Source organism: Pteronotus mesoamericanus, unplaced genomic scaffold (assembly GCF_021234165.1).
Source record: "Pteronotus mesoamericanus isolate MK-2021 breed Mesoamerican mustached bat unplaced genomic scaffold, CSHL_Meso_final contig_657, whole genome shotgun sequence".
NCBI classification, from domain to species: Eukaryota; Metazoa; Chordata; class Mammalia; order Chiroptera; family Mormoopidae; genus Pteronotus; species Pteronotus mesoamericanus.
The window spans coordinates 7,436,855-7,452,134 of record NW_026555229.1 but is presented as its reverse complement, the minus strand read 5'-3'; the positions used below and the strand labels follow the sequence as shown (position 1 = coordinate 7,452,134).

Here is a 15,280-nt window from a genome sequence, read left to right as displayed (position 1 = left end):
AGGTCATTAATGCAAGAAAAACAGGACTCTGTTGCTATAAACTGCTGAGATTTGAGTTTTATTTGTTACAACTTTAGCTGACTAATGCAGAGGCTAATGGGCTACCCCAAGCTAAAGAATACAAATGCCTGAACTGACAACTAGTCCCCTTGGAGTCAGTAAATCAATCAAGGGAGCTCCTAAGATGAGTAAGTTGGAACAGAAATGCTGAATTTCAATGGCTTCCAATCAGGGGTATGAGATTCATTTGGAGTTGGGCAAATACTATGCATTATACTTCTCTAAACTTAAATTCTGCACATATCTGTTCATCCTTCATTTAGCCGAAATGGGAAGAAGCTCTAAAACTTGTTTCCCACTTTCTTTATAACTCAAGTATTTGCTGTGCCCCTTGTCATCTGGAAAAAAACCAAAAAAACAAAAGCCTGCAAGAGCATCAGGAAACACTGTAGAATTTACTGCAGATTTCAGTGAGGAGCTAGAAGAGAGGGCTATGCAATCATAGCAGACAGCACTTTGCTAGGGGGGAAAAATCTCATTAAATGAGTCTTTTCTCACAAACCCTCTTCTCAGCCTCATAGCTAAAATTTTTCTCCATTCCCCAACCCCCGCCCCAGTCCTGAAACCACTGCTCATTGCCATCCGCAAATGCACCAAAATCAATTCCAGTCTAACCACTTAGGCTTCATGCAGGCAATGTGCTAAGACAACTCCCTGAAGTCATTCTTAAAGATACTGCCTGAGCCTTCTCCCTCGTAAGCAGTTTATGAGAAGTGGAGTCTGAGACTCAGCTACACAGTGGAAGGATTTCCACCGCTGGTGAAGTTTTAGGTTTGCATATTGTTAAAATAAATATGCTTTTCGAATGTGTGACACAGTTGATGCCACTATTCACTTACCTCTTAATTTGAGGTCGTTTAATTAGATGATTTTTTTCAGTATGGCAACAGGGACGATGGAGAACCCAGAAATTAGGGAAGGGATTCAGAAAGGGGAAACTGAGGTCTCCAAACACAAGCCTTGTCTGTTTCGCTGTTTGGCCCAGGATCAGCTCTGGGACAGCTTTTATACAGTCAGCACCACTCCTCTTAAATATTCAGGCAAACCGCAAGCTGAAATCTGAATAAATCATCTCTGCAACAGTGTGACGATCGGAAATGTGACCATCAGAAGCAATATGTGGGTGTTCCCTCCGTCCAGAGCACCGAGAAGTGCCTTACCTTTCGGGTGAGATCACTGGCTTCATTGATGTAACGATCTCTATCCTTTTCCAGTTGAAAGATGATCTTTCTCTGCTTCTGAGCCTCCTCTTTGTAGTTCTGGATCTCTTCCTCCAGGTTCCTCTTGGCCTGTTCATGCAGCTTTACCAGGTCTATCTGTTTTTGCGTCGCATTGATGGCCTTGAGCATATTCTAAAAATAAGGACAACAGAACAACTTCATTAATCAAAATGTTTCGGGTTTTGGGGTTAAGTTTACCTCCTGCCTCAACTCTAAAATAATCAGATGCCTTGTTTTTGAGATGAATAAAGACAATCATATTCTCTATAGCTTATTAAGAGCTGTTGTGTTAATATTGCACAACATACTTTAAACACTCCTATAGATGCACTAAGTGACCACAATATACCTAGGAAGTAGGCACTATATTGCTCCCAGGAAAATGAGACTGAGAAGTTACATTACTTGCCTACAAGTTCATATAACAGAGGAATGGCAGAGCCAAGATTTGAATCAAGGGCTGGCTGACCCCAAAGTAGACCTCCATTCCAGCTCTAGTCTTTTTCTTGTGAGCTTAGAACTGAACTAATCATGTAACAGGACTCGACTACAAAATAAACTAAAACCACCTTATTAAAAATGAAGATACCTAGAGTTAACATATAATCCAACAATGTCATTCCTGCTTTTGTACCCAAAAGAATAAAAAACAGGTATTCAAAACAAAAAACTACACATGAATCTTAATAGTAGCACTATTCACAAAAGCCCAAAGATGGAAAAAAACCCAAATGTCCATCAACTGATGAAGAGATCATGGAAATGTGGTATATCCATACAGGGGAATATTATTCAGTTATAAAAAGGAACACAGCATGATTGAAAATTGGAAAGATTATACTGAGTGAAAGATATCAGACATGAAAGGCCACATAGAATATGATTCTAGTTATATATGTATCCAGAATAGTCAAATCCATAGAAACAGAAAGCAAACTAGTAGTTTCCAGGAGGTGAGAGGAGGGAGGAGTGGGGAGTAACTGCTTAACAGGAACCAGGGTTCCTTTTGGGATAATGAGAATATCCTGGAACTAGATAATTGTGAATGCACTCAATACCATTAATGGTAAATTTTGTCTTATGTGTATTTTAACACAATAAAAAAATAATTAACCCAGTTTTTTTTTAATGCAGATGCCTGAGTCTGAACTCCAGAGATTGTGAATAGATTTGGAATGAAACACAGTTACTTTTAAAGAAACAAAACAAAACAAAACAAAAAAAAAACACCACTGGTGATTTCTGATGCTGACATGAAAAGACTTTGGGTTGGCTGTGCAAGAAGCCAGGTTGTTTTCTGAAGCACAGAGTTCATAGCACTCAAGTCTGTCATCCATGCTCATGTAAGAGCCTGCTTCTCTAGCCATATCTAAATGGACCACATGACCCTTCTTCGTAACTTTTGAAATAGTGCCTTCCAATTTTTGCAACTCAGTAGAAGACGTAAACTTGGGAACTACTGATGATAGCCATTTTCCTGCCATATGGACTTGGAAATAGAGCAAAAAAATCTGCACTGAGAGAAGGGAATAAAACAAAAACTCAGCCAAAGTCTAGTGGTAAAGAGAGAGGGCTTTCTGTGCATGTCAAGAATGCCAGGCCAGGCTCCTATCAGTTCCTGGGTTCCATGAGACGCCTCTCAGTCCCTTCCCATTCTCCAGCCAATCAGACCTGCAGCCAGGTCTGAAAACCACTGAAATGGAAACACGTAAAATGCACAATAAACATTACTGATGTGATGACGTAGAAAACAGAAAAGGTCAACGTGATTTTCAAATATTGAACGAAACATTTGCTCTGTAAAAGACAAAGCCACTTCAATAGGACATTGAAAGACCAAAATACATTAACATTGCTGCCTGGCAAAACTATGTCAGTCATCCAGTCAGTGAAGGTGGCATTTCAAGTCAGTGGGGGAAGAATGTATTATCAATAAAAGTTGATTGCATACCTACAGGAGGTTGAGCACTGTGCTACATAGGCACTAAAGATGCAATGGCCAGGTAAGGAAAAAAAGTATACCCTGCCTTAAGGGAGGAATTGACATTAGTCAAATCAAACAAACAAATGTAAAAGTAATGTGCTACGTGTTCTATTGTGGCAGAAAACCTATTGGTTCTTTACCACTAAATATAAAATATAAATGCACTAAATATAGTGTGTGTTAAAAATAAATTTAAAAATCTAAATCTAATAATATTGTTTACATGTACAAATCTATAAAATAAATAAAAAACAGTTTCCAGGATTATGAAAAGAAAAAGAAAAGAAAAGAAAAAGATTCAATGGTTTTCCTAAGGAGTGCTCTACATGTAAAGATATTTCATCTACAATTTCCTGAGATTCCCTAAATAGTCTACTTTAAGCCAAAGGGTAATCTATTCTGTTAATATTGGCTCAATTCTGGGAAACCTAAAGAAATAAAGAAGGGTCAGAAAGAATTTTTCATAGGTTGTATCTACTTTGATGAGATGAAGCTGTCTTGGCCAAAGCCATCAGGCTATTGGTTAAGAAGAAGCCGGCCAATTGCTTTTTCCTCCCTGAAGGAAATCCTTGAGTAGGAAAGTTTACCCTATATATTTGAAAGTAATTAATAGCCTATCTACCAGTGACTCTCTGTGGAAGGAATCCTCTAGGGACTAGTGGAGGAAAACGGTGGGTGGGGAGTCTTGCCTTAAATGAAGGATCTCGAGGCCTCAAGCTCCTCCAACCCCTCCCTCAGCCTCAGACTATATTGAGCTCAAAGACAAGATGAAATAAGAAATGAAACAAAACCTAAAACCTACAACAATCCTGAAAAGATGGAGGCAAAGTTAGAGACTTTATATAACCAACCAGCTAGTCCTGTATCTAATACCACAAAGTTAAAATTTTATTAGCAGTCAGTTGTATTTTCTAGATTAACAAAAGTTGCAGATTACAGATACTAAATTTGGAAATTTTGATCAACTTGGCAGTTTTGGATGCCAGAAGCACACCAGCAATAAAAATAGAATCCACAAAACACTCTGAAATCCCCTGCTAATTTACATGATAATTCTCCAAAGTTCCTTTGTGCTCATAGTTGATAATGCAGTTTCAAATCCCAGCCAGTGACTGTTGTACTGCAGACAGCTGCTTAGAGGAGAATTGAGCACTATTATTTATTCTAATCTATTTCTGTTTGCCTCAGAGTTTTCTTACCCCATACAACCTGTTATAGGCAGATATTACAGCACTAAAGAAAGACATTTATTTACCAATGTTACCGTAACAAACTCACCTTACTTAACATGTCCCTTTCTCTCAGAAGCTCATCCATTGCTTTCTTATCAAGTTCTGCTTGCTTCTTAGAAGCCTCCACCTCTAAATCACCAGAGAGAAAAATAACAATAAATATGAAATCAACCTAAAAAAAGAAATCTGCCAAAGCCAAAGTGATACAAAAGCTGCCTTATAGGTTTATCTGTAGTTATAAAACTACAATTTATTAACTGTTACACAACGTTCATTACAACCGAGATAGGTCTTCCATGTCTCACTGAACAGACAGAAACGGAGGCACAGAGTGATTACGCCGCACGCCAAGGGGCTGCAGCCATGAGGGGCGGGGCTGAGACGGGGGGCGCAGGTTCTCTGGCTCCAAAAAGTTTTTACTCTTTAAACCTTTCTTATTATACAAGTAATTAGAAACACAGAAATTAGAAATAAAAATAAGCAAAAAGAAAATTTCAAATCCACCACAATCTATTTAATTTTTGACATATCTCTTTCCAGATTTTTTCTTATGCAAATTATATATATGTATAATTATAAATACATATACATTCATATAGATGCCAAAACTAAATTATATTACACATATTGTTTTGCAACTTGCTTTTATAATTAACAAATATAAAATAAATGCATCTCTATATTATAAATGTGCAACTACATCAAAATTTTTAATTACTGCATATTTCACAATATGAAAATGTGTAATTTATTTAGCCAATCCCCCTTCTTAACATTTAAGTTGCTTCCATATTATTTATTTATCTGTAATTATAAGCAACAATCTTGTAAAAGATCTTGTTCATTTGTTACTCTAAAAGCAGCAATCCTGAATCAAGAGGGATTTTAAAAAAAGAAGAAGACATTTCTCTCCTACTGCCAAATTTCTCTCCAGAGAAATAGCAATTTAATTCTGCACCCAAACTATCACTGGATATTACCATTCTCTTTGATCTTTGACAATTTGGTAGATTATTAAAACCAATATGCCTATATTTAAATTTTCTTTCATTAGTAGTTGACTATTTTTCCTTTTTTTTGATGATTTATTTGTATTTCTGTTTTTCAAATTGCCCACACTTCCCCTTTGCCCATTTTTCTCATAGATTGTTTATCCTTTTTGTGGATTTTTAAGAACTCTTTATCTATAATAAGCTTACTAACTCTTTGAAAATATTCTGGTCAATTTGCCTTCACATATAATCTTTGGTACATTAAAAAAATAGCTTTTATTTCACTAAATCTCTCAATCTTGGCTTTATGGTTTCTATATTTAGTGCTAACTATTTTCCCCAAAAAGTAACTTATTGTCATGCTACAATTTTTTTTCAAGGTTTTATTTATTTTTAGAGAGAAGGGAAGGAGAGAGGGAGAAAAATCAACGTGCGGTTGCCTCTAGCGTGCCCCTCACTGGGGACCAGGCCTGCAACCCAGGCATATGCCCCAACTAGGAATCAAACTGGTGACCCTTTGGTTCGCAGGCCCATGCTCCATCCCCTGAGCTACACCAGCCAGAGCATACTACCATTTTTTTGATGACCAACACATACTGCACACTAGTATGAAACAACACCTTTATCTTACATAATAATCTTGGGTCTTTCTGTGGCCTTTCCAAGCTTTTCCGTTGATCTATTTATTTAGACATCTTCACTATACTATTTAATTTACTAAAGCTTTACAGCACATTTAAACACCTGGTAAGGCAAAATGCTCCCACATCGCTCTTCCAGAATTCTGTGGCTATTGTCACATGATTATTCTTCTGAAGAACTCTAGAATCAGTTTTCAAGTCCCAGCAATATAATTCAGTGAAATGTGGGAAATATTAAATATATAGATTAGTTTAGACAGATTTATATCATTATTACATTAAATTTTCTCATCCAGGAACTTGGTATATCTCACCATTTTTCAAGTCTTCCTTTACATCCCTCAGTAGGATTCTGTAGCACTTCTAATATATAGGCCTTGCAAATATCCTGGTAACGTTAGTCATAGCTATTTTATTACGTTAGTTGCTATTGCAAAAGGGGGTTTTTCCATCATATATTCTAACCGATTCTTTGTACGAAAGAAAGCTATTGATACCGATATATTTATTTTATAACCTGCCATCATATTCAACTCTTGTTAGTTCTGGCAGTTTTTCAGTTCATTTCTTGGGATTTGTGGTGTTAAAAACATATAGAGGACCCCCCCTCCTAACATCATGTCCAATGCCACCCTTCGATCAGGCAGATCAAAAGGAAGAGGTTCCTAAGAAGAAACAATGGTTAATGATATCTATAAAATAACAAGGAGAGAGAGTGCAATGACCTCTGTAAACATGATTTCAGCATGAAGAATTGGGTTCAAAACTAAATATGTAGGGTTTTTTTCAAAGCTTAGAACTACTGCAGGCAAAAATATAGAAATTTAAACACGGGAGTGTTTTGAAAGTCGCTACACCTGCTACAAAACAAGCTCTAGAAGTTCCATTGTTCTTCTTAGCTGTCACTATAGACATGAGATTGTAAACTTGTGCTGGATTGTGAGCATGCTGAAGGCAGGAACTTCCATGTACCCAATGGGTAGCAGAGTGCATGCACACAGTAGGCTCTCAATTTATTGAATGAAAGAATAAGTGAATGGAGAAACTGTCAAGATAAAAGATTTTTCCTAGATGTCTCAGAAGAAAAAAATAGCTGCACTTTTCAAAGTTCATGACAAATATTTCTAATAATCATATCTGGAGATTTAGATTTTATCTCTATATATATATTTTATGCTTTTATGTATGTTGTCAGTGATTACAACGCACAGCAAATGAAGTGTTCCTGGCTCACATATTCTGGTCTAGTCAGAATTCAGACGCTATCCTCTGCCTGTAAGTCCAGAGCTTTTTCTGACACACTCAATTTAGCTAGTATATCCTATTTTCAATTATATTCTTTTCAGAATGAGATGGTAGTCTGTCTTATTACTTATATAAATAGTATTATAGCTCGATAAGAATAGATGACCTTTACTAAGCACTTACTATGTGCTAGGCACTTGTCCCCATGTGTTTTATGTGTATTAGTTCATTTTATCCCCCAACAGCTAGATATAATGGAGGTGGGATCCGAACCTAGGCAGACATGACTCCAGAGTGTGTATCCTTCATGATTTTTTTGTACTCTATGGCCTCCTGTAGCACTTAAATTTTTCCTCCACAGGCCAATGGAAGAGCTAATAGAACAAATGTTTGCCCTGTGGCAAAGTACTACCAGAGAAAAGAAATTAGAAGCCATTTATTTTTGTCCCACTGATCCTGGAAAAACATTGCCTCAAATATCACTAATGGGGGACATTCATTTTAATTTTTCCTCTGTCCTCTGTGGAAAAAGGGACTAATGCTAAAGGTCATGTCGAACCCAGACCTCACAGTGACTCCACTGACAAATACTGAGCAATACTTTGGCCTGGGTTTACCGTGTGCCAATATAGCCTGTGGAAGAATTTGTTAAGGTATTCAGAGTGATGTTCCCTCCCTGTTGCCCACCCACCAGTTTGAACATGGTTTTACTGATTTCATCTGGCCTGGTTTGGGTTTGCACCCACAGGTCCCTGGGTTGCTGAATGAAGTGTTTGTAAACGAATGTTTTAAAAAGCACAAAATGATGAACATGGAAAACTGAGTGTTGATTACAGCGGGGAGAGGAGTTTAAGGGAGCTAAATGGTAATGGAAAAAATACAATTTAAAAAAAGATTTTTTTAACGTACGAAATGATTCTTGGTTTACCTTTCTCTAATCCCACGATCTGATTTTTTAAAGTGTCCTTGGTCTGTTCCACTTCTGCCTTTTGATCTTCAATCTGATGCAATTTCTTATGGATTTGCTCTCTGATTTTGTTGAGCTTCCCGATGTCAATGCGCATCTGACTAATTTCTTCCTCTTTGGCCTGTAATTAGAGAGAGAGAATTAACCAGGGACACTCAGTAAATAGAGGGTGTGTGACTGGATGATGGTAAACTCAGAGCCAAGAAAAGAAAATTCTTCCTATGTCAGTTGGAAGTTGTTCTGTCGGGTTAAATCAAAACACATACTGTTTGGTTTTGAGGGAAATTGAAAAGCCCTATTCTCCGAAGAAAATATGTGGCTACATAAGCTATAAATAATGAAAAGACTAATCAAACCTGATGTCTCAAGGCACCCCTAAATGTTGAATCAAACAAGATAAGAATGCTGAGTTGTGTGTATCGCAAATGTGAATTTTGTGTACAGATGCCATATTCGATTAGCAGTTTACACAGACTCACAAAGTGATCTCTCTCAGAAGGTTATTAACATACCATAAAATATTCAAATACACTTTTGTACCCACATGGCCACTGTAGTGCAATTACATACATGAGGGGGAGTGTTTTCCAACCTCAGAAGATGTTAATCCATGGGTGGATATAGGCAGGTAGACAGGGCGACATTAATATGTAAGTCTACATAATACCCACAGATAACAAAACAACAATTCTAGCACAACAAAGCACCAGATTTTTGCCTATGAACTTCAAGTTTTATGAATTTTTTAAAATTCAAATTAAATTCATATTTCAAAATGTTGCCATCCTTAGAAACTACTGGGAAAGCAATCAATGACACTTCTGCAAATAAGGGTTAGCAATTATCCCTTGCTCTTGACATTGAAGAGAAGGAACTTAGCTGGGCAAGTTATCCTCAGGTTATTGGTAGAAGTAGCATCCCATCCATTCAGAATCTGGTAACAAAAATCTATCATCGTTCAAGGTGCCCCATTCATGTTATCAAAGGAGAGAATTAATGGCATAAGTACTTGTACCTTAATTTCACCTTAGGGGCTCATACATAATTTTGTCTTAACTCATCGTTTCATTTCCACTTATAGCATCCTCATAAAGAATGGTTTCTGGCCAAATCATTCTGGGCTGTTTCAAATGTTCCTCAGTCTCAGGTCTTACAGAGTCCATATCAATTGACCTAAAAAGCCCCTTTCAATTTCAATATGTGCTAGTTCAATAATTATTAATCCAGAGCCCATGGTTAGATTCGGAAACATTGTGGAGACCTCTGAGATGGCGTGCAAGATGAGATACAAGATGGGCAGCAAGTGTGTGCATGCGTGCACGCATGTGCATACTCTTAGGATCAATTCTCAAAAGGGCCAATGATGCAAAAACTGTATGACTCACTAGCTGAATCTAAGTACTATTCTTGATTGGTCACTCACTTTATACCCAATATTCTAACATAATCAGAGTAGGGTTTACAGATTTTTTAGAATTAGTGATAAACATAAAGCTGCTTTGTTCATAAAATATGTACCCAAGTAGAAAACTGTTGTCCAGACTTAATCTGCAAGCATACTTCAAGGAGAAGAGGGAAAAGAATAGGAAATTTTTCATTGGACAGAGTGAAAATCATGCTTCTTCAATCCTGGAAGTAAATACCCAGCAGAACCAGTCCATCCCCCACCCTACCTGTTCCACCTTCTCCATACAAGTAATAAAATGTAATCTGACTTCTTTCCTATTCACTCATGTAAATGGTTGCTAGCTTTGGACAACTGGTGACTTGCAAGGCTTAGTTACAGAGATGAACACCGGAGCTAGCTTTGGAAAGCATTTGCATAATCATATGATCAATAATCAGGTTTGCAATTTTATAAGTAAGAATGGAAGTTATGCACTGTCTGCTTCCAGGCATAAAGCAATCACAGTAGGCTTGTGCCTGTCTGATATATGAAGGCTAATTCAGGTTATAGAACCAAGGGCTCAATGCACGGCAACCTTGTATTAAAAGGGAATGAGGGAGGGAGTGCTAGGTAAGAGACCTATCACTTTATGGTTACTTTGAGCTCCAGTGCCTTCTGCTGGTTTTCTTGGCATAGCTGCTCACAAAGCAAAGTGTGGTGTTCGTTCTCTTGCTGAAGTTTAGAATTTCTCATCTGAAACTGCTCCAGCTCCTTTGCAGCTCTCTCATTCAATATCTGGAAGAGGCAGAAAGAGTTGGTTGATGCTTTTTAATCTGATTACAGTATCTGCGTATCCACACAGGAAGACTCGCAAACCTCCTGGGATAATCACAGCAGCCACACTGTTTTTGTCTTTGTAGAAATGGTTCTTTATCCCCAGTGAAAGCACTAACCCACTCAAATATAATGAATGTTAAATGGCTGAAGGAAATGATGCCTTATAATGAATAACACAGAGAGAATTGTTTTTTTTCTGAGAGCCTTGGGAAGTCGTGTTCACAGGTGGTAGATAAATATTTTAATACCTGCTTGCCATTTGGCAGGCTTTGCATTTGCAACAATTGCTATAATCATTGCAAATGAGTTAGAGATTCAAACAAGGTTTATCTGCTGTGGGTCTTAGAAGCTACGTCTTCAGAAGCAAATCCTGCATTAACGTGCCTACTACATTTTCCGGAACAGAACCATTCACTAACAGCAATGCAGACAATTCCCCTTTAATCCAACTTAAGTCAAAGCCATGAGACAGCAGTGGAATGATTTCTATCTGCCTGTGTTCAGTATCAACCGGTTCTTCCTCTTCCATACCTGACTATAAATTTTATAAAAACAGAGGATTAGATTTAAGGGGGCCATTTCTATTGGAAGAAAACTGGGGAGATGGAAGGATATCAAATGAGTTGAAGGGAAAAAAAGAAAGAAGATAGACACATAAAGCGGACCCTTGGACAATGCAAGACTTCGGGGGGCCCATCCCACACAATCAAAAATCCTCATGTAACTTCTGACTCCCCTAAAACTTGACTACAGTTGCCCCTCAGTATCCAGGGGGATTGGTTTCAGGACCCCCTAGGAAACCAATATCCATGGTGCTCAAGTCCCTTGTATAAAATGGCACCAAACAATGCATACAGTCAGCTGTCTGCAACTGTGGATCCCTAACTGCAGATTCCTAACTGCAGGTCAAAAATAGTATTTTTGATCCAGAGTTTGTTGAAGCTGCATATATGAAACCAGCAGATAAGGAAGGCCAACTGTATATTTATTGAGAAACATCTGCATCTAAGTGGACCCGTGCAGTTCAGACCCATGCAGTTCAAGGGTCAGTATAACTTTCACAACAGCAAGAGTTAAACATGAAAAGAATCCATCCAATTTCCCACCAAGTGGGACTAAATAAAATATAGCTGGCTATGCTAAAAAAGAAATTGTTTTACATGAGTCCTGGATATTGCTAAACAAAGCCCTCTAGTTTTATCATGGTGTCCAAAATTCTCTCAGATTTCATGCTCAAAGAAGTCTCCTATTTTTCTCAAGGATACTATGCATTGTGTATTATCTATTTTATTTCTGGCTCTGTGTAAAATAAATAAAGCAACTGACAAAGAAATGTGTTCTAATATCTATTTTTTAAATAGAAAAATGCTATATGGCTTGGCAATTCTTTGGAAACTTCCTCAGAGAAAATATTTTCAAGAAATGACTTTTTTTTCAATTACATGAATTGCTTCTTTAAGAAATGAGAAATGACAGACTAGAATTATTACTAAGTTACCTTAAACCACTATTACAGGGGAAATGTTAAAAAAAAAAAAAGGAGAGGACTTATTTAAAGTACATAAAGTCTGAGTATGGTTCTGTAAACTTGAAAGTTAAAAATAAACCTGTTAAGCTTTGCACAGTGGCAGTGTTATGGCCAGTGAGGTTTATCTGAGGCAGGATTATTGCTAATTGAAATCAATAAACAAACAAACAAACAAACTTGTTAAAAATAAATCATGTTATATTCACACAATGGAATACTATACAGCTATGAGAGTAAATACTCTGTTGAGCTTTGACCATTAGGACTTTCTGCCATAATGTCAATATTCTCTATCCGTGCTTTCCAATATGGGTATCTACAGTCACATCTGGCTATTGAGCACTTGAAATGGTGCTAATACAACTCCAAGAAGTGAACTTTTTGTTTTACTTAATTTTAACTAATAAATTTAAATACTTGCATGCGGCTAGTGGCTACTCTATTGGATAGTACAATTCTATAACTATGTGACAACAACATCAATGACTCTCAAACAGAATACAGAGCAAAGGAGGATAGACACAAAAGAGTACATCTGTGTGATTTCATTTCTGTAAAGTACAAAAATGGGCAAAACTGATCTCTGCTTAGCATTCAGCATGGAAGTGACCTCTGGGGGAGGGGGCAAAAAGGGGGGGCCTGGGGTACTCTTTCTTGGGCTGGATATAAGTAACCAAGTGGAGAAAATTTATCAAGCTATACTTTTGTGACTTACACACTTTTCTATGTCTATTATATCGTACATTAATAAAAGGTTGAGATGAAATTAACCTATCGGAGCTGAAAATAAAAAGGAGGGCACCTATGTACCTATAAGAGCCATTGAAAGGACTAAGGGTCTTGTTATCAACATCTACAGTGAAAGGAGTTTGCTGCTTTCCAAAGAAAATACCGAATGTGCCCAAGGACCACAAAGAAAGGCGCTGTTCCTGGTTTTGGGAGGACCCCCAGGGCAGCCCATGCCCCATGCACCTTCTGCTCCTTCAGCTGCGGCTCCAGCCTCTGGAGCTCCTCCTTGCTCTTCTGCACGTACTGCTGCAGGGCCTTGATCTCCGTCTGCCTGGTGTCCATGTCCGTCTGAATCTGCTTGAGCTCTTTTTCTAGCTTTTCCTTCTTCCGAGTCTCCCTCATTACTTCATTCTGAAGTTGCTGGATTTCTTGTTGGAACTACAGGCACAGAAAGGACAGGGAGGAAAGAGATGAACCCCTCCCCAGGACAGGTCTCAACCAGCCGAGCTTCTCCCTCTCAGATTCTTCATTTTCAGGGCAGGCACTTTTGTAGTGGCATTTCCCCTGTAGGACAGTTCTCTTTGAATCCCAATGTAAAAACTTTTCAAGAATATTCTGCCTTGTTTTTCAGAGCCTTGACACTAAATGTCCTCCCTGATGGTGGAAACAAATCCAGAAAGAAGGCATAAAATCCCATTAAACCCAGAATCTAGAAAAGTTAAACATGGAAGGAATTCATCCAACTCTCCATCAATGGGAACAAAATAAAATGTAGCCAACTAGCCAAAATATGACATTGTTTTTGACATGAGTACTGGATATTGCTAAAGAAAGCGCTATAGTTTTATCATGATATCTAAATTCCATGAAAGGACTTTCTCTTACCTCATGCTCAAAAAAGTCTCATGTTTTTCTCCTAGAGACGGGACTTGTATATTATCTATTTGACTTTTGACTTAATATAAGCATTCAAAGGGTTCAGCTAGACTGCTTACTTACAATAGAAATGGGTCAAGGGAACTACTTTCACCATCCCCTGATGCAGGGCACCCTGGCCTTCCCGGGGTGTACCTTCTTGGGCCAGACTTGTAAATAGTGCCCTGCCTTAGTGACTTCTGAGACAGAGTTTCAGGAAGAGTGAGTCCAGTCAGACTGCTCTTGCAAGAACCAACCAGAGAAGCAAGCAGAACAGTGGAAGCTTCCTTTGGGCAGCGGGGGTAAATGTGAGAGAGGGAGACTGGAGAAGGACAAAACGTCCTTCTGGAAGGTAATGTCCCTTCATGGTGCCCTCCCTGGCAGAGCTGACCTGACTCATGGTGTGCTCTGCCTCTTCTCTCCTCCGCTCCACTTCCTGCTGCTGTTCAGCGGTCTGAGCTAAGGACTCTCGTAATTTCACCACTTCTGACAAGAGCTGGTCTCGCTCTTTTGTCACCTCTTCTTTGAACTTGAGTAAATCTCGGATACTAAAAAAGAAGAACACAGGAGTCAGACTAAACAGCCATCTGCTCAGGGGATTCATCCTCTGAGTTCATTTGTACCTGGAAGACTCCGGATCAAGGATGAATGCTATTCAGGTGTGAAAGGGAAAGGTCTTCATGCCCTGACATGGGAGCTGTTTTCGACTTATTAACAAAAACAAAAGTGCAAACAATAACATTCATAATATAATCCCCTTTCTCATATTTAAGAAATTACAGTATCCATGTGTGAGTGTGTATGTGTTTTATAGGGTTTTTTTTAATGGAAATCCAGAAAAATAGGCACCAACTGGTAACTTATCTCTGAAAAGTAAAATTTAGGGTGGAAGAGTTGGGGGTATGATCTTTACTCCTTAGTTTCCACACCTCTGTAGTATTTTAAATTTGTTACAACAAAGCTATAATTGCTACTGTCAACTCTTATTATTAATCCTAAGGAGATGTGAATTTAGGAAATTATTTATTTACTATATCCACTGGAGGGCTATGATCATAGTTATAAAGTCTAAAGTGAAACATAAACATAAGCAAATAATACACATTGCCATTTTTCTTTTTTTCTTATTTTTCTATATTTTTTTGATTATGCTATTACAGTTGTCCCATTTTTTTCTCTGCTTTATTCCCCTCCACTGTACCCCACCCCACGCCCCAGCATCCCCCACCCTTAGTTCATGTCCATGGGTCGTACATATAAGTTCTTTGGCTTCTCCATTTCCTATACTATTCTTAACCTTCCCCACCTATTTTGTACCTACTATTCATGCTGCTTATTCCCTGTACCTTTTCCCCCATTCTTCCCCCTCCCCTCTGTTTTACTGTTCATAGTTTTTCGATCTTCTTTTTCTTAGATAAGTCCCTTTAACACTTCATATAATAAGGGCTTGGTGATGATGAAATCCTTTAACTTGACTTTATCTGGGAAGTACTTTACCTGCCCTTCCATTCTAAATGACAGCTTTGCTGGATAGAGTAATCTT

At 38.1% G+C, this 15,280-nt stretch overlaps 1 protein-coding gene and 1 non-coding gene across 2 annotated transcripts in view; one reads left to right on the top strand and one right to left on the bottom strand.

Annotated features, from left to right (window-relative positions):
- CFAP58 (cilia and flagella associated protein 58) overlaps positions 1-15,280 on the bottom strand; it is a 94,039-nt gene that overhangs the window by 72,454 nt on the left and 6,305 nt on the right. Inside the window, exons 4-9 of the mRNA XM_054581222.1 lie at positions 14,129-14,285; positions 13,066-13,260; positions 10,386-10,523; positions 8,303-8,462; positions 4,543-4,625; positions 1,221-1,412 (exon numbers count right to left, since the gene is read on the bottom strand). Of these exons, the coding sequence (XP_054437197.1) occupies positions 1,221-1,412; positions 4,543-4,625; positions 8,303-8,462; positions 10,386-10,523; positions 13,066-13,260; positions 14,129-14,285 (925 nt within the window). The remainder of the gene's footprint in view (positions 1-1,220; positions 1,413-4,542; positions 4,626-8,302; positions 8,463-10,385; positions 10,524-13,065; positions 13,261-14,128; positions 14,286-15,280) is intronic.
- LOC129077367 (U4 spliceosomal RNA) lies at positions 12,179-12,314 on the top strand. The gene has a single exon (XR_008529828.1). It is a non-coding gene; the product is annotated as a U4 spliceosomal RNA (small nuclear RNA).